Raw genomic sequence first — 24,618 nt, forward strand, 5'->3', positions numbered from 1 at the left:
TAAAAGAGGAGACCAAAATTAAGAAGTTTAGTATAGTTTTAGGGTTGATGATGGGAAGCAGAGTTGGTGTCGATATTATATGTTGACTTTATTGGTGATACAATGCATCGAGCTATAAGTGATGATCTACGACGAAAGTCTACATGTGTTAGCCTTGGTATCAACAACGTGCATCAAATTTATAGGTAATGACATGTGTCAACGGTGTGCATTAGCTTTATAGGCGATGATATGCGTAGACAAAATATGCATCAACTTTATTGATGATGAATGTCATCAAGATTATCAGCGATGGTGCGAGAAAAATCAATGAGGATTGGCATTGGAGTAAGTGGCTTACATCATCGTTGTTGGCGATGAAGCTAGTAGAAGATAATAATCATGTGATTGTTATTTGACAACATTGATTGGGAAACTATAACTAAGAGACAATATTCAATATATCGAAGTGGTATGACGGTGATTCAAGATATCTCCGAAATCCTTGACCACTCGCTGCTCGCACCGCTCTTTCACATTCGCGGTCAAAAGAGGGGAGAAATACGGCGTGAGGTGGGGAAGTAACGAAGTGGTAGAAGTGATATATAAAATGAGTTTTAGGTGGTATAATAATAATATTAAATTTTTAGGTATTAGATATGTAAAATGGTTATAAATATAGTGATATGTATGTAAATTTCCCTCTTTTTTTTTACTATATAGTTGTCCTTCTCGCTTGTTTCCTCAGTTTCTAACCCTCTTGTATATATATCATAATTATTTCATAGCATAATTACAAATAAATCCACTTATCATAATAAATTAAAATTTTAACTTAATAATTACGATTCCATCAAACGGGACAATTCCAACTTCTCAAATCAACACCAAACAGGAGTTCGGCAGCGATTTTCCAAAAAAAAAAAAAAAAGTTAGTCAGCGGATGTCGTCCTTCCTAAGGGCATCTCCAACCGAAAAACTTATTTTCCACTCCAAAATGCAGTAAAACTCCAAAATGCAGTAACTTGACTCCAATCGAACTTCATTTTCTAACATTCTTATTTATTTTAAATTTTTTTAATCATATATTTATATTTAACAAAGTGATGACAAACCCGCCATTCCATTCCGCCATTGTCGCGGCCCCACAGAACACACTAAAGCCACCGACCTACCTCTCTTTCTCGCTCATCCTGTCGCGCACTAACTCTCTCTCTTCCTCTCGTAGCTTCTTTCTCGGTGTCTTCTTCCGGCATAACTCACATGTTACTATCTACCTTCTTCCTCTTCGTCTCCTCCCTCTCACGGTCTCACCTTAACTTAGCCCTTAAGAAAACGCTCTCTCTTCATGTTTTCTTCTTATAAATATATAAAACCGAGCTCAGGAAAGCATAGGAGGATAATTCTTTTGTCTAGTCAATCCATCAACCGCCGATAAGCCAATTAGTCAGGCTAATTTCGCAGTAGAAATCAAAAAGGTTGCAGCTTTCCTAAACCGTTCAAAGTTCGCTTCCCAGTCCGATATGTTCTCTTCGTCTCTCTTGAAACCCATCCCTGACAACTTGTTCAGTGAAGCAGTAGGAACCTCTACGTTCTTCACTCTCCTCTTATTCTCCCGTTTCCTTCGCCTTGTATTCACTAATCGCTGAATTAGAGCAAAAATTGAAATGGGGCTTAGCTCGAACCAAGTTTCCGTTGATATCCATCACTGGCCTCAGGTAGTTAGTTCTAAATGTGATAAAAGTTTTTTTTTTTTTTTGTCATATTGATTTTCTTTAATTCCAATCTTACTGATCCGATAAGTTTCTATTAAGGGTGGATTGGAATTTCTAAAATCGGAGGGGAGAGAAGAAAAGCAGAACGCACCTCTGCTAATGTGTCCACGGTGTGAATCAACAAACACCAAGTTCTGCTACTATAACAACTACAGCCGCTCGCAGCCGCGCCACTTTTGTCGGGTTTGCCGTCGCCATTGGACCGAAGGCGGTACTCTTCGCAACATCCCCGTCGGCGGCGGTCGCAAGAATAAACGCCGAAAGATTACACCCACCGCCACTTCATTAGCCGCTGCAGCCGGCGGGAATCCTATAGCGCCAGTCGTTGGAGAGATGAAAGATCCCATCTTTCCGGACATTCTCCGTCAGGTACTACTCCACCAGCCGCCGCCGCCGCCGCCGCCGCTGCCCCTGGAATCGCCATGCATGGACACCTTGGAAGGGTTATTTGGTGCTTCGCTGCCGAAAACTTTTTTAACATTTATGGAAGATTTTAGTGGCGTGAGCTCCGGCTTGGCCTTGTCAGCAGGGGAAATTCCGTTTATGGGGGCGGCATCTACCTCCCATCAGAATTTGAGCGGAGTCCAAGACGTCAGCGGCGGATGCGGCGATGGTTTTTTGGGAATGATGGACGCCTCGGCGGCTAGTATTTGGGTTAAGAAGGAGACGGTGTTTCCGGCGAGCTATTGGGATTTTTGGGATGGCGGCGCCGAGGATTTGAACATTGGTGCTGTGGCGGAGACTATGCTTCCGGAGTGACTCTCGCAGCCTTTTGAAACTGTTCTGTGCGGCTTTATTTACCGCTAAATGCATTATATGAATAAAGAGGAAGTTCTGCTCTGGTCTTCCCATGTTTTCTTGCTTATAAAATGTTCATGTAGTCATAGTTACGAACAATTATTACGTCTTCTGACCGGACGTATCGGCCGTCAATAACATGTCGTCATGTGTTTTTATTCTAAACCGTGCGGCCCGACAACTTGACCTGGAGCGGAACCCGGGAATGCTATGTTCGCGATTTTCTCGGTATTTGCTCGGTATTTGCTAGGTATTGCTTTGCAAAAATGAGAAATACCGCCCTGTGAAGACCAATACCATGCAAATACCGAGTTGTACCGAGTTTTTTACAACTCGGTACAACTCGATACAACTCAGTATTTGCTCAGGATTTGCTCGGTATTGCTAGGGATTTGCTCGGTGCTAGGTATTTGCTCGGTGTTGCTAGAAAAAACTCGGTACAACTCGGTACAACTCAGTATTTGCTCGTTATTGCTCAGGATTTGCTCGGTATTGCTCAGGATTTGCTCGGTATTGCTAGGTATTTGCTCGGTATTGCTAGAAAAAACTAGGTACAAATTGGTATTTGCTCGGTATTGCTAGGTATTTGAAATATATCCAAATGGTGATGAGATGTTGTTCGGCTCGTCAAGGATTTTAAAAAAACGCACGCGCGAGAACCCAAAAAATAGCGGGTCGGGTCAGCGACTTTTCTTCATGTTACGTGGCGCTAAAACATTAGTGGCCGAATGTAGAGGAGCGTACGTTCACCGGACAGAATAAAAGTTCCATAGTTACGGGGCGAATTATTACATCGGGACACCCAATTCAGGCTCTTCATGTCACCCGAATACACTAGGTCCCGGTGTATTTGGGTGATGTGGCGTGTCTGGATTGGTGTCCGGATTCATCCGGACACCGGACGTAATAATTTGCCTAGTTACTGGGCCTGAATTGTACACATTAAATGTTGGTCTCTCTCTCTCCCCGTTCTAATTAATCAAATATAATGTCAACCTAATACTTAGATGAATGAAAATTAGGGTATCAAAATAGGTTGATGGGGCGGATTCGAGTTCGCCTTGAAATTGATAAGATCTAAATCAAATCAACCTGAACCCGACCAGTTTAATAAATTTGTTAAAAGCACCAACTCGAACTTAATATATTAACCCGTTTAGTTACATTTTTAGGGGATTTACATACATACCACTCTATAACATCTTATTTACATATCTATCACTCAAAATTATTAATATTGCATGCATACCATCCTATATTATTTTAATATCAAATATATCACTCATATTTTATTCTTACCACTCATATATTTTATTTCTATCGCTCACATTTAATATGAAAATAAATTATGGGTAGTACGTATGTAATATTAAAATTTTGGATGTTAGATATGTAAATAGAATAGTATATTATGGTATGTATGTAAAACCCCTAAAATTTTTTTTGCATAACTTATTAGCTATAAAGTTTAGGATGTTTCATAAAAAAATAAGAAGATTATAACCAAAAGTATAAAAAAAAGATACGAAATGGGTCATTTTTTGGGTAAAAAATGTTTATGGGTTAACCCTAGGCTGACCCATTTAATAAATAGATCATAAAATCCAACTCGAACTCAACTCATTTATCGAAACTTAGAAATGAGCTCATCCTAAACTTAGATTTTTTGTGTCAAGTTTAGGCTAGATTGACAAACCGGATCATTTATTGACACTCCTGAGGAAAAATTGAAATGAGCTCATCCTAATAACAAGAAAATACCATGACTATAAAAGATGAGTCTACTACTCTACCACTATATGTTAGACAACCAAAAACACTATGACTACACCAATTTTAATTTTCACCTTAATTCATAGGGGTTGTGGTTTTGAGTATGTTAAATAGAATTTGGGATCTTTAGTAAAATTGCAAATGCATAAAGTGCACAAGAATAAAATTTAAAAAAATAAAAATAGATATTAAAAAAATATAAAATTATATTTATTTACTTATATGAATTAATAAGTTTATCAATAAAAATAAAAATAATAATCATTTACGTTAATATAATAATGATAATTATTTATGTCAATATCGGTTCATAATCATTTATGTTAATTTGGTCTTAAAAATTAAATTAATATGTTGTGTGCATGTTCATAGATTTTTTTAAAAAAATTAGAAGATAGAAAAAATTAATTTTAATAATAAATGTCACACTTCGTTGATAAATGCACACTATAATCATATACTCAATTAATAAAGGCCAGCACAAACATATTTAACATCATATTTATTCTTAAAAATTAGACCATTTCAAGATAAAATATAAACATATCAAAACCTATTGTACACATTAACTTAAGCGAGTGTCTTCGAGTTACATGAGATATTAAGCAATATTAAAACATAAAATAAAATAAATATATTTGGAAGGGAAATTTGGACTCACTATTTAAAGTATAGATAAAAGGTTAATAAGCCTGCTGCTATTTATGAAGTTCTTCATTGATCTGCAGAGTTAGATTTAAATTTGAAAATTTTCTATTTTGCTTCTCAATATTATTCAGCAACACCAGAATTTTTACGTGGAAAATCCTGAAAGGAAAAAAACCAAGGGGCAACGCCCAATTGAAATTTGAAATAGTTCCACTAGTGTTCATTTGAAATACAAGAGACTGACTCGTCCTTAAAATTTAGGACGATCAGATTACAATGAATCTCTTTAGGATTGAAAGTCAGTTACAACGTTGAGTAGAGTTCCGGCGTCGTTCCGAAATTGAGCATAATTTTGACGTCGATTCAAAGTCTAGTAGAATTCCGGCGTCGGGTAGAATTCCAGCGTCACTTGGTAAGAATTTCGGCGTCACTCCCGCGTTGGGCAGAATTCCGGCGGTGGTCGAGGAGGAGTTATTCCCTCCTATCATTCTCTTCTCTCTTCTCTTCTTCTTCTCTTCTTCTTGCTTGGGTCCGTTTATATGGCATTTGAAGATCTTAATGACTTCGGAATTTGGCGATCTTGGGCTTGTTGGATTTGTCTCGTCGAGCCGCTTGATTCGAATATGAGCTCTTTAAGTTCGGAGACCGTTTGGTAACTCAAATTGTGGTACGAACTTTCCAACAGCGCTTCAGATCCTTGATTTGGACTCATTTGGGCTCGGATTGAGTTGAATTTGGTGTCGTTGGGTTCGTATTTCTAAGACGTTCAGTTTGACTATAAGTTTGCTGAAATCGAAGTTCACGTGATCCCGAATTTAATTTTTTAAGTTTTCAACTTGGTTTTGCCTCGAGATTCGTGCCCGATCAAGATAATTTTTGATGATATATCAGTTAGAGCTCTTAATTATCCATTAAAACAAATTACTACAAAGTATAAGACAAGCTAAAATCTAATTACAATATAAAAAATATAAGGGATGATATTCGAATGTTTTCATATATATAAAAGATATTCATACCTGGTAATGTCAAAATTAGTAAAATGCACTACATTTTTTTAGTGAAAAAAATGATAATTAATCTACCACAAAAAAATTATGTGGAAATCAATTCAAATTTCTATTAATGATCTGATTATTGAGATTAAATCCTATAATTCAATTCTAAGAAGCTAATCTGACATAACTAAATATATATCATTTATATTAAATATCTATAAATAGAAATTGCATTAATTGAAACTCTATAATAAAAATATTTATTTATTATCTATAGTTATTGATATTATCTAAATTATACATCAACATATCAAAGACATAAGTTAAATGAAGATCATATATGCATTAAGCTCTCTTATGAAAGCTGTATTAAATCACTCATAAAATGACGACTATCAATCAACTTTCATATAAAACAAATCTCAAATCTCTAGATAACGAAATATGAATTTCGCACTATTAAGTATTAACAATAATCATATATTTAAATGTTAGGATTTAATATAAAAAACATCATAAATTTAAGGGCTGAAATTCAATATGCGGGCTACAGCAAGGGGCACGCGGGGCTGGCGGGCAGCGGGCGGGGGCAGCGGGAAAATAAAATTTTTTTAAAATAAACGAAAGATCTATCTATGTTTTTGTATAGATGCAAAAATAAGCATACTCGTCATTAGAGTCGCTTGAATGCCTGAAAGTAAGGAGGAAAACAAATTATTTTATAAGGGATGATATTCGAAAGTTTTCATATATATAAAAGATATTCATACTTGTTAATGTCAACATTAGTAAAAAGCACTATGTAATTAATCAACACCAAAAAATTTCTGAGGAAATCTATTCAAATTTCTATTAATGATCTGATTATTGCGATTAAATCCTATAATTCTTAAGATATATAGATGCTCGTAATAGAAATTATAGATTCTTGTTGTGTCAAATGTTTGGACAATATGGTAGAAAGAACTATGATGCCATTATCTCTTTAGGAACTTTGCCATGGAAGTGAACTTTGACAAAAATTTCTCATTGATCTCATATTTACAAGTTGAAGCTAGTTTTTTTTAGTGCTACGGAAAAGTCACCTAAAATTAAAAAAAAAATATTAGAATGCTTCGTGTATAATCACTAGATGAAATCATAGACTTGATGGTTGAACTCATCAATTGAAAGGATAAGAACTGAAAATATTAGCTATAAAAATGTATGAGAGAGAATTTGAAATGGAGCTGAACCATAAGACAAGTGAAACCGTGAAAGTCTTTCACGATTTCAAAAAATCGGGAAAATGTTTTCCAGGTCTCCATAAACGGTTAATTAGTTACGGTTTCTTAAAGCTTCATATTGAAATTACTTTGTTCATAATCAAAATAATATCTGACTCAACTCCTTCACCTAATTTTATTTATTATCTTGCTCATTTTCAAAATTTGTTCTAATTCTTTTATACTTTCTATTTTACTATGTATTTATTTCTAAGGCAAGCAAAAGGCCTCAATAAGTGTGGAGACTGGATGCAGAATAGTGTCTAAAGACCAGCAAGAATGCGCAACGTCAGTAGTATCGAGCGAAGCCTGACATGACGCATTCTGATTGGTCTCTGAACACAAAACAAGATGACGCTTGACATCCGCACAGAATAATTTCTCCTTTAATTATTAAGTGATTTTGAGCTCCCAAGTAACTCTGGTCTTAAGCGTGCACATAAAAACTCATGCAATATGCATAACTTAATTTATTTGAAAAACTTACAGATCCATTCATCTTACTAAATTAATAATTACATCTCTTTCTACTAAAATTAAAACTTTTCAAGCACTCCTCTCTTGCCTTCATTAAAGATCTATAGCTAAATTTCTCAGTCAACAACCAATATAGCATTGGAACCAGCAAGCAATCAATTCAATACCTCAATCACACAATAAAACTGAAAATACTAAATCCCTTCAAGAACAGAAACTGAGAACAGATCACTGGCTATGGGTATGAGCTCATGCCAATGGAGGGCTCCTTGGCGATGGTGACGTCGCGAGCCTTGCAGAAGGAGATGTAGTATATCTCCGATAGAAGTGATGTGAAGAAGACGAAGGCAGCGCCGGCGCCGAAAACGCCCTTTCGCAGCGTTTGGCAAGACGGCGGATTGTCCACGAACAGCGTTCTGTACTTGGTGTGGTATGCGTTCTCCACCGATCCCGCCAGCAAGCAAGACTCCGCTATGACGAACGTCACCCTTTATTTCACACACAAATCAGTCAAATACTCGCAGTTGCAAACAGATCATGATTTCGAAATGAACTGAACTTAATTCATCTGTTAGGGCGACTAAAGAGTTTCGTATAGTTTGTTGCAAATTTAGGGAGGAGAAAGTAACTCAGCTATTTTAGTCTAAAAATCATCTTTTCATCACAGTAATTTTCGCCAAACTAAGGCTTCGATTGCCGATAACTTTCTTACTACTTCATAAAAAAAGGAACTTTTCAATACAAAAGTTTTAATTTTCGTATTAAAAAGCTGATTTAAGAAGCAGCATTTTTTTGCTTTTGTAAAAGATAGTTTTAAAAAACATTAGTTCAGAAAATGGAGTTTTCTAACGGAGAAGCACATATAAAAAGCTTTCTCAAAACTGCAGAAAAATGAAAAAAAGGAGTTATTGGGAACGTGATTTGACGAACCAAACAACACAAAAAAAATCATCCGTTTCCGAAAACGGAGAAGGTAAAAAAACGCTCAAACAAACAAAGCCTTAAGAAGTTGCAAAAAAGCCGTCTCAAACGAACCCTAAACGTCTATTTGGGGTGTTCTTTAGTATTTTATAAAGTTGATTGTGAAGTTGATGATGTTGATGAAGGAAATTCGCTTCTTTGATTGCAAAAAATGATTTTTCATCATAGAAATTGTTTAAAAACAGTGAGAAATTAGCGAGAAAATAATAATCAAACAAAATTATGATTGCTGTTTGAAAAACAAAGCAGCCAGAAAGCTGACTTACACAGATCCTAAATTGTGATTGCTGCTTGAAAAACAAAGCAACAAAAAAAACACCTCAAACAAACTCTTAATTTATTTGAAAGTGAGTGTAATGTAAAATTTTTCCCTCAAATAACTTTTTCACAAAACTAAGAGTCTGTTTGAGGCAGCTTGTAAAGTTATTGTAGAGAAAATAATTTTTGTTTTTCAAAAATTTAGAAGTTGCTGGAGAAAGCAGTTTTCTTGCAAATAAATTTTTTGAAATCAACGAGAAATACTGCTCAAATATAAATTATGATTGAGATCTCAAAAGCAAAATAGTAAAAAAATTGCCGCAAACGAAGCCTAAATACTCCTGCTGTGCCATTTTACATTACTAGGAAAATGGTAAGAAAAAATCACCAAGAGGAGAGGAACAGGATAAGCGCGCAGAATCGAGGGCCGCCGGGGTGCAGTGCACGGCCACAACATAAGCACTTGGTGGCGACAGCAACGACGGCCTGACTAACCATTAAGAAGAGCAGCGCACCGACGCCATAGCCGGTGGCGATGTCCGAATCATAAACGCAATATGTGTAATTGTTCTCTGCATCTGGCACCACTCTAGCCTGCATTTCCACGCACATATATACACAAATCTCAGGAAAAAATATATTGCAGTGGAACAGATTGAGCACATTAAGCTCACCGTGCTCCGCCTTTGCTCCGCGGCCATGGCGAGAGCGAAGGCTATGAGGTTGAAGATGAAGATGAGAACCAGAAGCAGAAGAGACGCCATGGAGATTGTTGGGAGATGAAGGGGGGGAAGAGAATGCGATATAAGGGAGGCTTTGTGTGGTCACTAGCTCTGGTGTTAAAAGGAGTAAGTGATGTGGACAGAGCAGCTGAAAGAATTTAAGTATAGTAAGTTTTGTTGCTGCTGCTTAATCTTGAAGGAATTCTATAGTTGGTGATGATGGTTTAATAAATTGATTAATTTCTGTTTTTGGTTAGGTAATTTTTGTTGGAGGGGAAAAGAAAACAGTTTTATTAGAGTGTTTTGATTCAAATTTAATCATGATGATATTAAGGTTTTATTTTGAATAATTTTTTTTATTAATTTTTAAAGTTGTTGCAGAGAAAATAATTTTTTAAAAACTGTAGTAGAATGTAGGCCTTTAGTACAATTTTTTTTTTTAAAACAACAACATCAAGCTTTTATCTCACTACATGAGATCAGCTACATGAATCATTTTTCTCCATTATATTCTATTAAGAGTCAAACTTTCATTTAAATTTAATAAAGAAAAGTAATTTCTTATATTTTCTAATCAAATCTTTTTAGGATTATTTCTATTTTTTTTTAATATAAGTCAAATCTAATACGTCTACTCTCTTAATAGGGACATCAGAAGGCCATCGTTTTACATGACCAAACCGTCTGAGCCCTCTCTCTCTCTCTAATCTTATTTGTCACAGGATCTACTTCAACCTTTTCATGAATATGCTCGTTTCATATCCTGTTTCTAAGAGTTTAAAAAAAAAAAGAAAAGGAAAAAAAACCTTTCTAAGAGTAAAAAATATTGAAGCAACAAAAAAATTATGACCAATTATGATTTGAAAAACAAAGAATTTAAAAAGCTATCACAAATGGAGCATAAATTATTTGATTTGGATAAATATAAATGTTAATTAAAATTTACAGCATTAATCTCAGAGCAAAAAGTAAAGAATTAATATTTATTTTAATTTGAATTTAATAAAGATGATTAATCTGATTAAAAAAAAATGCTCACCTCAACTAATAATTCACTTTAGATGTTGACACAAAGAAGTTTATTGAATAAAACGGCACTAATTACGTTTATGCCTTGCGTCTGGACACCTGCAGGGGTTTATTTTATTTTATTTTATTTAATTAATTATTTTTGTGGAAAATATAAGTAAATTAGGCGAAGCAAGGAGCCATCGTGGTAGTTGTACCCGTTGGGTGGCGGATCAGAGAAGGAAGGTGAGATGCAGAAAGCTCAACTCCACTATAGTAGGCTGCCTTGGCTTCTCTTTGTACAAGTGATATATTCTGCGGAGGGGAACTCTTCGTTGGGATTTTTTTTTTTAAATATAATTATAATTCTTATTTTACCTATTATATTATTATTATTTTTTTAAAAAATTTATACTAAGAAATTGCTTCCAATAACAATTTTAAAAAATTACTATCTCTAGAACAATTTTATAAAAGAGTAAGAAAGTTATCTCAAACAAAGCCCAAATTTAGGGGTGTCAATTTCAGGTCACGGGTTGAGTTTGGGTCCAACCCAAACCGACCAGTAAGTCATCGATAGCGGCAACATAAGTCCTCCGTTCGCACACCTATTCAGCCAAATCCCGTAAGCAGGCGACGCGTGATAAGGCAGTGGTAGTGACAGTCGGTGACGCGCGACAAGGAAGCGGCAATGGTAACCAGAGACGCGCGGCAAGGCATCGATAGTGGGCGACGATGCGACTAGAGCGCGAAAGTGAAGGCGTGGGCAGCCGCAGTCATTTCAGGTCAGGTCTGGATTTCTAAGTCAATCTGAATCCGACCCGATTTTTGAAATGGGTCGATTTGTTGAATATGATCCATTTTAGAAACATGTTAATCCTAACCCAAAATTTTCGGATCGTATCAAATATTAACACTCATACCCAAATTCAGGGACTTATAACTCTTTAATGTTTTATGATTCTCTCTTTTTTTGAGTCAATAAAATCACTAAACAAGAAGATAGATAGCCCACACTTAATCCTTATCTAGAAAATCAAAATTGAGGGGGGCAAAATCATCACAAGCCTTCGAACATAACATCATCAATATAATACTCAAACTTATTTGTATATATGATCATTGATGGTCAAAAGATTACTGATATTCTTATGACCAAAGGGCATCACTTTATAGTAACATATATCAATACATGTTTACAATAGTATATATTATTCATTTTCTAAGACCATCTTGATTTGATTGTATCAATGAGTCATTTATATCAAAATATTTTGTGCGGGCACCGGATCCTTCGGAGGCAAATTAGAATGCGCCATGTCACCCGGTACACAATACCGGTACACAACAAAAAAATGACGGGACACATTCTGATTCGTCTTCGAACAACGTACAGTGTCCGCACATTGCTTCTTTTTTGCAAAATGGGAGAGTTTTTTGAGCAAAGATGAAGCAGAAACCACTTTCAAACATTTTCAATTGTTAATATCATGACTTTTTTCACAAAGGCTAAACACAATGCATACATGAAGCAAATCTTTGAGCAGACTGTCCACATACTGATTACATCAAGCTTTGTGAGCCTAAACTTTCTGGCCATGAATTTAGGTGAAAAATGCTTCACTCTTCTTTCCAGATACGGCCGGTTATTCGAAGCTTGAGCTCCTGGTGGTTTCCGCCGGAGAAGGACAAGGCCATGCTTCGATGGATGATCAGACCATCGTGGTTGTTTCTGACCTTCTTGTGACCATCCCTGATGCTCCTTGGCACCCCTTGCCACAGCAGTTTGCGTCCATTTCCACCCACTTCTAAGCTGTAACAGAACTTCTTTGTCTCATCATCTTCACCCATGAATCTCAAGAACGCCATGTAAACCGGAGCCATTTCTAATACGAATGCCTCAAAGTGAAGACAGAAGTGTTGGCCGAAGCAGTTGAAGACCTGCCATAAATGCAAAGGAAGGCGTGTAATGTTAGACTGGAGTGCATGAAAGAAAACCCTAAATGAAGATGGGATAAAAGGTTCCAATAGGATTCGTATACGAAGTGGTCGTTGTGCAAAGAAAATTGTTCTTTTACATTAGTGGAACTATTGCGGCAGCCACCTCCATCTCATTTCAACTATCTGGTCGTCAGTTTTTTTTTTTTTTCTAATTTCAATTGAAATATCGAATGAATGATGCTACTGTTACTATAAGTTTTAGAAAGGAGTTGATTTACACAATCTTACCCTAACATTACACAAATATTTCCTAACATTACACAATCAGTAGAATTCAAGTTGAATGGTTGAAGTGAAGGAATGCCTCGGGCTTGTTGTGTGATAGAAAAGTTCCCCTCAACTTAAGGCAAAATTGTATAAGATGGTGGTGAGACTTGCAATGCTCTATGATGCAAAATGTTGGCCATTAAAAGATAAGCATAATACTAAGTTAAGTGTTGCTGAGATAAGGATGCTCAGGTGGATGAGTTGCTTTTTCCTTAGAGACAGAATACAAAATGAGCATATACGTGAAAAGGTTGGAGTAGCTCCAGTAGAAGATAAGATTAGAGAGAGTCGCCTTAGATGGTTTGGTCACATAAAATGACGGCATTCCGATGACCAGGTTAGGAAAGTAGAGGTATCAGATTTAACTTATATTAAGAAAAGTAGAGATAGACCTTAAAAGACTTGGTTATAAAATATTGGAAATGATATTTCTTTATTAGATTTAAACGAGAATTTGACTTTTAATAGAACACAATAGTGAAAAAGGGTTCCCGCATAGTAGGACAAATGCTTGATGTTGTTGTACAATAAACAAAATGGGTTTTGATTCCTCAAGTGTTTGTATAGAGTAAGGCTTTGTTTGGAACCGTTTTTTTAATGCTTCTTAAAACATCTTTCAAGTACAAAAATTTAAATTTTTGTAATAAAAAGTTGCTTTAAGAAGCAGTAAGAAAGCCGCCCCAAACGAAGCCTAAAATAAATATAAAGTATTTTTTTAGGGAATGTAGAATACCTAAAAAAATCTCATATCATGTGCAATTTAATTTCTCCCAAATCGATTGAACTCAAAACGCAATACTCCCGCTTGCCCCGTTCATCAAGATCTAACATTGTGAATGATAGAACCATTGCATCCTAGATCGCTTTCGTCATGATCTAAGTTATGCCTCCATGTACCATCCCTTGATGGAAGGAACATCACCACAAAAAGATCTGCACAAAGTCGGTGTGGATAGAAGAAATGCTCAACATCGAACATCTCAAGTGCATGCAACAAGGCAACCCACGACGAGCCACTTATGTATTGGAGGCGTGAGATGTGGGGGCGGCGCTACGACTTGGCAACGCCAACAATGGAGCCAGAAGGATCAAGGAGCACCCCATTAAGGTTTGCAAAGACACCCTAATCCATGTATCCAACATTGTTGTTGGTGCTATTGCTCTTGAAGAGGATGAAGACAAAGAAAAGTTCTTCATACTTTGCATTTAAAATGCATCCTAATATATAAAAAAATTAGTTTCAACTATTCAAAAATTCCTAAAGATTAAAGTTCCTTCATTTTGGAAATATACAAATTTTAAATATGTCCAACAAAACAACCCGACCGTTGGTTCACAATGAATAGAACTAGCCACTGCTCTAAGCTGACACGGCATTAACTTTATTGGAAGTAAAACTCCTGCACTTAGGGGCTGTTTGGTAGCATCCTGGATTTGATTTAAGTAGGATTTCGTAAATCCTCTAAATCCGAATTTCGAAAATTCTGAGAGGCTTAAATCCTGAAAACTGTTTGGTAACATTCATGATAAATCCTCTCAAATCTCATGTGACTGTTTGGCTATAGAGCAGGATTTACTGAGCGGATTCTTCCTCTAGCACCATGGATTTCGTAAATCCGGCAAAATACAAGATTTCCGAAATCCGGGATTTAGAGCAAATCGGATGAATTTTCCGTCTACGGAGGATTTCGTTTGCTGTGAGATTTGATTTTGCATTTTAGGCCGTTTGGCTGGATTTCGCTCAAATCCGCCTCAAATTCAGCCTAAATCCTGCTACCAAACAGCCCCTTAAGGTGAAATTAACTTAAACAATCTACCTTTATGAATGTTACTTTATTCAAAGCAATGGTAGCATAATGTGACATTGAAATCATAGTGATACTTCAAAATCTAGCTAGAGTAATGATGCATAAATCAAGAAGTAATAATGCAAGTTAAAATATATATATATATATATATGACAAATAATCTTACTGTGAGCATCCAAGTCGCATTTTCGACCTCATGTGGGTTGGCTTTGACATAACGATGGTTAAAAGTGCAGCCATCATGCATATCCACTTTATGATCATTTCTCAGGTGGGTTATGATCATTTGGGTGTCCCCTGTAATGGGGCACTCGGACCCTGCATATGGACAGTTATAAGGCCTGAATTTGCATGACTGTTCATGTTTTAATTTTTCATAATACAGAAATATTCCTAAGCATCCCATTGCCTGGTGTTTACAAGGAAGCTCAAGTGACCCAGCAACCTTTTCAAGGGCCAGACATCTTATATTACCAAGTTCATGGCGACAAGTGGGGCATTGATTATGTACTCTAAGCTTGCAATTTGAACAAAGAGTGTGACCATTTGGACACTGCAGGAAGAAAATATGATTTGGCAATTATATCTCTAATCATATTTGCCATGTAAAAGGAAGCACTTAAAAAGCTTGAGAAAAACTATGCAAGATCAACAGAGAGCTAAGATGCATAAATGTTACAGCGAAATAGAAGGATAGGAAGCATTTTGAAGTAGAAAAAAGAACTCATCTTTCATTAATACAAGAGAAGAGAAAAATAGCAATTTGAACCAATCAACAATTTCTCTCCAGGACTGCAAACCATGAGATTTTTGTTGCTTCGTGATCCACCAAAGATGGGAGTGATACCCCTGGCTTAACACTTTATGTGGTGGAGGCAATAGGACATAAGCTAATTCTCATTGGTTAAACATTGAGAATTTTCATAAAACAAAATATGTGGGGGTAACAAAATAGTAACATAATGACAATAAAATATGAAAGATAGTTATTGTTTTTGTTCATCAGTCGTTCACATTGGTGAAAAGATGTCCATCAGAATTTCTCATATAGTTTTTATGTCAATAAATAACTGAAGAACCTAACGCAACCATTACTTCCTCTCATGAGATTTAATTTATGCTTTCAAAAATTCACAACTCTATCATATGCTTTCACATTTCATGCAATGTATTTGGTTTAAATCATCTACCGCGATAGTTGGATGGGAGGAATTTTCCTGACTAATGCATTTTTGAAATGGGTAAAAATAATCTTCACCTTTCATTAATTTAGGCAAAAATAAAAAAAGAGGAAAAAAGAAGAAGAATCATCATCCAATCATAACAACCATTTCTCAGTCAATAAAAAAGAAATATGAAAGATATAAATGATAGTTTTTGCTATTATTCTCTGGTCGATCATATTTCAATTAAGATTGTCAATATAATTTTGTCTTATGTTCTTGCCTCAATAAATAACAGCAGAAAGTAATGTAAAAAAAACTTGTCATCAATTAGTTTACGTTTTCAACAACTCACAACTCTATCGTCTAAACTTTGATCCATATAAATTTTGATTTATCATATAAGAATGCAAACACCCATATACATTAAGATCCAACAAAAGCTTAGCCATGGAACAAAAGTCCAAACAACTCGAGAATATGGAAAATGGAATACAACAATAATAACATCAAGTCTTCATTCGACTATGTGAGGTTAGCTACACGAATCCTTTTTCTCTATTGTCCTATTAAGAGTCAAATTCCCATTTAAATCTAATAAAAAAGATCATTTCTAATTTTTCTAACCATGTCTTTTTTAGGTCTACTTCTACCTTTCTTAACATTGGCCAAATCTAATACATTACTTTCCCAACCGGGTTATTATAAGCTTAGCCTATATACTAATTTCACATTTTGTTAGCAAAGTCACAATCCCCCCACTAGATCTATTATTACTAAAATTATACTCCATTTATTCAGGTAGATCTACTGAAATGAAAACCTTTAGACTCTAAGGTTGACTTCCATAATTAATGTTTACTTTCAAATCCCTCTAATATGGAAAATGGAAGTATAAAAATCAAATTGATTCACTAATAACAATAACACATATCATTCATAACGATCATATATTCCATGAAACAGTAAAAATGCACATCATAAGTACAAGTTCCTCATTTTCCTTCTACTAATTAAGGGATTCTACTTTTAAATTTGGATGTAATGCGAATAATATTTTGAAATAAAAAAATAAATGTCATTCTATATTGAAATATGGTTATTTATAACTAAAATTAAATGTTTATTATTCATAATATATGATTAAAAACACTTTGATCATGCCCTTTGAGATCACTTAATCTCAAAAAAATTATTATATGAAAAATTTCAACAAAAATAACAATATCAAGCCTTTATCCACTATATGGGCTCTGCTACATGAATTTTTTTTCTCCATTGTGTCCTGTTAAGAGTCAAATTCTCATTTAAATCTAATAAATAAAAGGTCATTTCTAATATTTTATAACCAAGTCTTTTTAGGTCTACCTCTACCTCTTTTAATATAGGCCAAATCTCTAATACATCTACCCTCCTAAACGGGCCATCAGAAGGCCGACGTTTTATGCGACCAAACCGTCTAAGGCAACTCTTTGGAGCTACTCCATCCTTTACACGTATATCTTGTTTCACATTCTATCTCTAAGAGAAAGTCTCCATTCATATGTATATGAAAATTTTCAACATAGGAAAAAAAATCCTTTACATATTTAAATGAACTTCTATACTACCTTTTAAAAAGACTATTGATACTCCACTCAAAGTTAATCAAGGGCGTTCATTCATGTTTTATCTTTACTTCTATTCAAATGGCACTTGATATTCTATTAGATAAAAATCTGCCTAGAAAAATCATCGCCATTCATTCATTTATTTTTTATAGACTACTATGAGAAAAGTGCTTGATATTCCACTAAAATAAAGCCAACCAAAAAGATCAACGTAATCCAAAAGGAAAGAGAGAGAGAGAGAGAGAGAGAGAGAGAAGAGAAATATTATAATTTCAATTCATTCAAGCATTAATGATCATCCATTACAGGCCACAAACTCCAATTTATAAAATAGTATTATAAGGACAAGATCACATACATTAAAATAAAATCTGATAAATTCCAAGGCTTGTCACCTTAATTTATTGAATTTTCAAAAGTAGATATTTTTAAAATAGTTCTAATAAATTTGAAATCAATTTCTGAACTAGAATTAAATATTTGATAAATTTTAAAACTATAGGAAATTTAAAAGATAAAATTGATAAATTTTGCAAAAAGTTACCTTATAAATTTCTCTCCAGGACTGCAAACCATGAGAGATTTTTGTTGCTTGGTGATCCACCAAAGATGGGAGTGATACCCCTCGCTTCACACTTTATGTGGTGGAGGTAATAGCACATAAGCTAAGTCTCGTTGGTTAAACATTGAGAATTTTCATAAAACAAAATATCTTGGGGTAACAAAATAGTAACATAATGACAATAAAAGATGAAAGATAGTTAATGTTTTTGTTCTTCAGTCGTTCACATTGGTGAAAAGATGTCCATCAGAATTTCTCATATATTTTTTATGTCAATAAATAGCTGAAGAACCTAACGCAACCATTACTTCCTCTCATGAGATTTAATTTATGCTTTCAAAAATTCACAACTCTATCATATGTTATCACATTTCATACTATGTATTTGGTTTAAATCCTCCACCGAGATAGTTGGATCGGAGGAATTTTCCTGACTAATGCATTTTTGAAATGGGTAAAAATAATCTCCACCTTTCATTAATTTAGGCAAAAAAAAAAAAAAAGAGAAAGAAGAATCATCATCCAATCAAAACAACCATTTCTCAGTCAATAAAAAAGAAATATGAAAAAACATAAACGCTAGTTTTTGCTATTATTCTCCGGTCGATCATATTGCAATTAAGATTGCCAATAGAATTTTCTCATATATATGTTCTTGCCTCAATAAATAACAGCAGAAAGTAATGTAAAAAAAACTTGTCATCAATTAGTTTACGTTTTCAACAATTCACAACTCTATCGTCTAAACTTTGATCCATATGGATTTTGATTTATCATATAAGAATGCAAACACCGATATACATTAAGATCCAACAAAAGCTTAGCCATGGAACAAAAGTCCAAACAACTCGAGAATATGGGAAATGGAATACAACAACAATAACATTAAGTCTTCATTTGACTACATGAGGTTAACTACACGAATCCTTTTTCTCTATTGTGTCCTAGTCAAATTCCCATTTAAATCTAATAAAAAAGATCATTTCTAATTTTTCTAACCATGTCTTTTTAGGTCTACTTCTACCTTTCTTAACATCGGCCAAATCTAATACATCTACTTTCCTAACCGGGTTATCAGAAGGCCGACATTTTATGTGATCTAACCTCTAAAGTGACTCTCTGTAATCTTATCTGCCACTAAAGCTATTCCAACTTTTTCACCTATATACTAATTTCACATTCTATCTCTAAGAATGAAGCCACTCATCCACCTGAGCATCCTCATCTCTATAACACTTAACTTAATTTTATGTTTCTCTTTTAATGGCTAACATTCTGCGTCATAAAGCATTACAGGTCTTACCACCATCTTATAAAATTTTCTCTAATGTTTGAGGAGTTATTTTCTATCACACAACAGGCCTGATGCATTCCTCCACTTCAACCATCCAACTTGAATTCTACAAATAATATCCCCATCTATTTCACCATCACTTTGAACAATAAACTTGAGATATCTAAAACACGCACTCTTATTAATGACTTGATCGCCCAAAGTCACAATCCTCACACTAAATCCATTATTACTAAAATTATACTCCATGTATTCGAGTAGATCTGCTGAAACGAAAAACCTTTAAACTCTAAGGTTCACTTCCATAATTAATGTTTGCTTTCAACTCCCTCTAATATGGAAAATGGAATCATGAAATCAAATTGATTTACTAATAACAACAACACATAGCATTCATAAAGATCATATATTTCATGAAACCAGTAAAAATGCATGTCATAAGTGCATTTTCCTCATTTTCCTTCTACTAATTAAAGGCATTCTACTTTTAAATTTGGATTTAATGCGATTATTTAAAAAAAACATTTTTTAATAATATTTTGAAACAAAAAAAATGAATGTCATTCTATCTTGAAATATGGTTATTTATAATGAAAATTAAATGTTTATTATTCATAATGTATGATTAAAAACCCTGTGAGATCATTTAATCTCAAAAAAATTATTATATGAAAATTTTCAACAAAAATAACAACATCAAACCTTTATCCATTGTGGGGTCGGCTACATGAATCTTTTTTTCTCCTTTGTGTCCTATTAAGAGTCAAATTCTCATTTAAATCTAATAAAATAAGGTCATTTCTAATATTTTCTAATCAAGTCTTTCTATGTCTACCTCAACCTCTCTTAACATAGGTCAAATCTCTAATATATTTACTCTTCTAATCGGGTCATCAAAAGACCAACATTTTATGTGAACAAACCATCTAAGACGACTCTTTGGAGCTACTCCATCAGAAGGCTGACGTTTTATGTGACCAAACCATCTAAGGTGACTCTTTGGAGCTACTCCGACCTTTACACGTATATCTTGTTTCACATTCTATCTCTAAGAGAGAGTCGCCATTCTCATACGTATATGAAAATTTTCAGCATAGGGAAAAAAAATCTTTTACATATCTAAATGAACTTCTATACTACCTTTTAAAACGGCTATTGATACTCCACTCAAAGTTAATCAAGGGCCTTCATTCATGTTTTATCTTTACTGCTATTCAAATGGCACTTGATATTCTACTAGAATAAAATCTGCCTAGAAAAATAATCCCCATTCATTCATTTATTTTTTATAGACTACTATGAAAAAGTGCTTGATATTCCACTAAAATGAAGCCAACCAAAACAACCAAGGTAACCAAAAGGAGAGAAAGAGAGGAGAAATATTATAATTTCAATTCATTTAAGCATTAATGACATCCATTGCCACAAACTCCAATTTATAGAAATAGTATTATAAGGACAATATCACATACATTAAAATAAAATCTAATAAAGTCCAAGGCTTGTCACCTTAATTTATTGAATTTTCAAAAGTAGATATTTTTAAAATAGTTCTAATAAATTTGAAATCAATTTCTGAACTAGAATTAAATATTTGATAGATTTTAAAACTATAGGAAATTTAAAAGATAAAATTGATTAATTTTGCAAAAAGTGACCTTATATTTGATCTAGATGGTTGATTTGATTTTAAGTTAAGGCGACATGCTATAGGTTATTTTTATCCCTAAATAATCATATGAAATTTGAATATGATAGATTAATTCTCATCATCAAGTGGAATCTCACCTAATGTTGGAGGTCAGCCCGATTCCCAATATAACCCCATCGAAAATTAAATCTAATTCTAACAAATAATTTAAATTTAAACAAAAGATAATCCAAATGGATAATTTCAACCTAAATTGCATAAAACGGCAAAAGAAAAAAAATCATAAGCCAACTTGGTTAAATCTAGACTTTGGTCTAGCCTTAACTCTTGATGTGGGCTCAAGCACAGCATTACATGACCACTCTTTCATTTTTTTCCCTATATACTACTATTAATAAAAATGCCTAACTGTCCAATAAAGTAAAATCTTAACACTTAATTTTATTTTACATTTTAAAATGGCATGCATGATCTAAACTACTCTACCTTATTTTATTTTTTTTCACCTGGATGTGAAATTGCAAATAGGTTCTTTTAATTTTTATCTTTTCATTCCAATTTTTTCCTGGAATAATAATAATAATAATTAATATATATAGAGAGAGAATGATCAAAATGGTCCATTGACTCTTTATATAATAGATGAACCAAAATAGTCCCACCATGGGACTATTTTCATTCTTTTTTAAAGACTTGATGAATCAAAATCGTCCTTTAATTGAGTTGAGGTTCATTTTGGTCCTTCATAAAGAGTCAAAAAACCATTTATTCTCTCTCTCTCTCTCTCTCTCTCTATATATATAAAATTAAAGGGTGAGTGGCCATGATTTTACCTAAGTTATTTTTAACTGTGGAATATCAAACACCCTTAATAGTAATCTATATTGAAAACAGATGAATGGCCATATTTTTTTCTAAATAGGTTTTATTTTAGTAGACTATCAAATGCTATTTTAAAAGTAGTATAGGTCAGTGATGAATGAATGTCTTATCTCAGGCTTATCCGTTGCCATACTTAGATTAGTTAGCTTCTAATTACCTTGCAAACAAACAAATCAGCCAAAAAAAGTCACGTTATCCTTCATTATTAAATTTCCGAAGAATTAACAAAAAAGATTCAATTTTACTAAATTATACTGCTAACCGTGCCAGAAAATAACAATTATATAAATTTGTAATCTGTATTTCATTGAGATACAAAGACCTTAGATGTGCCATTATCTACCCTTTGCTTATATCATAGAAATTTGAGCGCAGGGGAAAGAAAATAAAAAGGTTGGGAAGCTTAAATCAAAGGCTTCAAAATTCAAATTCATAATCAAAGCATAAATCATGGGTACTTCATTTCACTCACTTTTCGCCAATCCAAACAAAGCCTGTTACATCTAACGCTTCATTTGGGATGACATTCTTTCTGCTTCTTAACTTTTGTACTAAAAGCTGTTTTAAGAAGCAGAAAGAAAGCCGTCCTAAACGAAGCCTAAGTTACAAAAATTGCATTATTAACAAAGCCACGAGTAATACCAATTTCTACTTGGGGACCCGGGGCCCTCTAGTTTATAGAGAACAAAACAATTTAACATCTACTTCCATTAATACACCGTTGACAGTTCATTAACCAATCTCCAACTACATACATACCACTTTATTTCATGCTATTTACATATCTAACACCTAAAAGGCTAAAATTATAATATTACATGCCTACCACCCATAAAACAAATATGGGTGCATGGAATGAAATATTAAAGTTTATAAGGTGTTATGGATGGTAGGAATGAAATATAGGAGTGGTATATTTGATATTAAACTTTTATATGAGTGATAGGAATGTAATATTAAAATTTTGAGTATTAGATATGTAAATAACATAAAAGAAAGTGGTATGTATGTAAATCCCCCTAAAAATAAATTTCATTTCATGATATGGCAGAATAACATTAGCTTGCTTTGATAAAGTTATCATAAAACAAAGTCACTGAAGCAGTAAATAATTTAATAAGTATGTATGTTAACAAAACAAAGCCCTTTCAGACAAAATCCAAATTGAAATCATATAGAAAGACTGTCGTTAAAGAGTTTCCAGAGAGAGGGATATGGAGAAAACCTGGTATATGGGAGGATACATCGAGTTTGTGCATATTGGGCATTCAAGTAATTCGTGAACACTACTGGTAGAGGATAAGCCTCTCTTTACACCAGGAGCTGAAAATGACTTGTCAAGATGAACATTCCCAAACTCATTTAAAGTGCCAGGTTCTTCCTCATCAGAGTCTTCTGCTTTAGGATCCTCCATACAAATCCGGCTCACAGGAAACATCAAAACAAGGTACTGCTTTACGCCAAGTTGTCTTGACCTAGATCAGCAATTCCTGCAAAATTATTTCAAACAACTCTTCCTAAGAACTTCTGGCCTGATCCATGCAACAAAGCAAAAATATCACTCTTCCCTACATCAAAGGATTTCTTTGCCTACTAATCACCCGATCTATACAAGTATAAAGAACACAAAATCTTCTTTTAGCTTAAATAGTTCATGAAGCGGAAAGTCAACGAATTGCAAAATAATTAAAGCGTCTAATTATGGGCTATCAATTTGAGAAATATGATGACATTAAAGGCTTTCCGTCATTAATAACCAAAGCATTCATGAAGAATCACATCAAAGAAAAGCAATGTTGCATCTTTGAGACCCACAAGCGCTTCTCGATCGCTCAAACGACGGCAGATACAAAGATCCATATAAATCAGAAGGAAAACCACAGCATCTTACCTTAAGATCGACAAGAAGTCGAAACCGTGGCGGAAAATCAAAGGCGTCCCGATGGATAACACGAATTCCCGACCTTGAAAGTGACCGGGAGAAGATCCAAATGAACAGTAAGGAGGCGCGGAAGAAGTTCTCGTTGATATAAAGAGGAGTAGGGCTTCTTCAACTGGGAGACCATTATCCTGTCCTCGTCCCCGTCGGTTTCCGCTGTCCATTTGCGCAACCCGGAAAAAGCCGATCCACAGTCATGTCCCCACCGCTTTAGCCCAACCGAATTTTTAATACGCATTGCGTCCCAAAGGATCTCTATTTTATCTTTTTTCCCTTAGGAAAATCATTCCTTTTTTTTTTTCCATTGGGTCTTCGGTCGGAGCGCGACTAGAGGTCAACAATGGCGCCTGGTCCTGTTCGTTATTTTCTCCCTCAGCGAGAATTGCGGTGTCATTCGCAATCATGGGCCCGTAGGAATTCCTCATCCAGGATTGAAAATTTGATTGCTACATCTGCAATCATTCAAAATTTGAATTTGGTTTTCATTTGGATTTGTGTTATCCAATGGAATTTGGTTGACTCCCGAACGGCCAAACTTAGGACTGCGAGATTGGACTAAGTAGGCTAAGAACCTTAGATCTCTTAGAAGATATGTTAATTGCTATTCTAAGGAATGATTTGAGTCAACCAATTCAGAGTTGTTGCGTCCAGGAGTATTCGCGGCGGTAGAGAAATATACAGTTTATCGTCTTAGCGTTGTACGAAAATCCGGCACGCAATCAGATAAGAGAAAGGGTCTAGCATTTATGAGACACCAAG

General features: G+C 34.5%; 3 protein-coding genes across 5 annotated transcripts; 1 reads left to right on the plus strand and 2 right to left on the minus strand.

Annotated features, from left to right (window-relative positions):
* The first annotated feature begins 1,118 nt into the window (after window positions 1-1,118).
* Window positions 1,119-2,594, plus strand: LOC110099812 (dof zinc finger protein DOF3.1-like). 2 transcript variants are annotated; one of them, XM_028700875.1, is made up of 2 exons: window positions 1,119-1,697; window positions 1,783-2,594. In XM_028700875.1, the coding sequence occupies exon 2, from the start codon at window positions 1,854-1,856 to the stop codon at window positions 2,511-2,513; it is 660 nt and encodes a 219-aa protein (XP_028556708.1). In that variant the 5' UTR covers window positions 1,119-1,697; window positions 1,783-1,853; the 3' UTR covers window positions 2,514-2,594. The 2 variants fall into 2 exon arrangements, with proteins under 2 accessions (XP_028556708.1, XP_020682760.1); XM_020827101.2 differs by having other exon boundaries at window positions 1,126-1,697; window positions 1,794-2,594.
* A 5,144-nt stretch (window positions 2,595-7,738) lies between these two features.
* On the minus strand, window positions 7,739-9,717 carry LOC110099834. Its single transcript, XM_020827124.2, has 3 exons — window positions 9,627-9,717; window positions 9,341-9,546; window positions 7,739-8,201 (listed from the first exon to the last, which is right to left on the minus strand). The coding sequence occupies exons 1-3, from the start codon at window positions 9,714-9,716 to the stop codon at window positions 7,949-7,951; spliced, it is 549 nt and encodes a 182-aa protein (XP_020682783.1). The 5' UTR covers window position 9,717; the 3' UTR covers window positions 7,739-7,948.
* Window positions 9,718-12,115: 2,398 nt separating this feature from the next.
* Window positions 12,116-24,206, minus strand: LOC110099811 (E3 ubiquitin-protein ligase SINAT2). 2 transcript variants are annotated; one of them, XM_020827100.2, is made up of 5 exons: window positions 23,812-24,206; window positions 23,146-23,410; window positions 15,233-15,311; window positions 14,925-15,076; window positions 12,116-12,623 (listed from the first exon to the last, which is right to left on the minus strand). In XM_020827100.2, the coding sequence occupies exons 2-5, from the start codon at window positions 23,356-23,358 to the stop codon at window positions 12,303-12,305; spliced, it is 765 nt and encodes a 254-aa protein (XP_020682759.1). In that variant the 5' UTR covers window positions 23,359-23,410; window positions 23,812-24,206; the 3' UTR covers window positions 12,116-12,302. The 2 variants fall into 2 exon arrangements, with proteins under 2 accessions (XP_020682759.1, XP_020682758.1); XM_020827099.2 differs by having other exon boundaries at window positions 14,925-15,311; window positions 23,812-24,202.
* Window positions 24,207-24,618: the final 412 nt, after the last annotated feature.

This window comes from Dendrobium catenatum, unplaced genomic scaffold (genome assembly GCF_001605985.2).
Source record: "Dendrobium catenatum unplaced genomic scaffold, ASM160598v2 fragScaff_scaffold_1608, whole genome shotgun sequence".
Lineage (NCBI taxonomy): Eukaryota > Viridiplantae > Streptophyta > Magnoliopsida > Asparagales > Orchidaceae > Dendrobium > Dendrobium catenatum.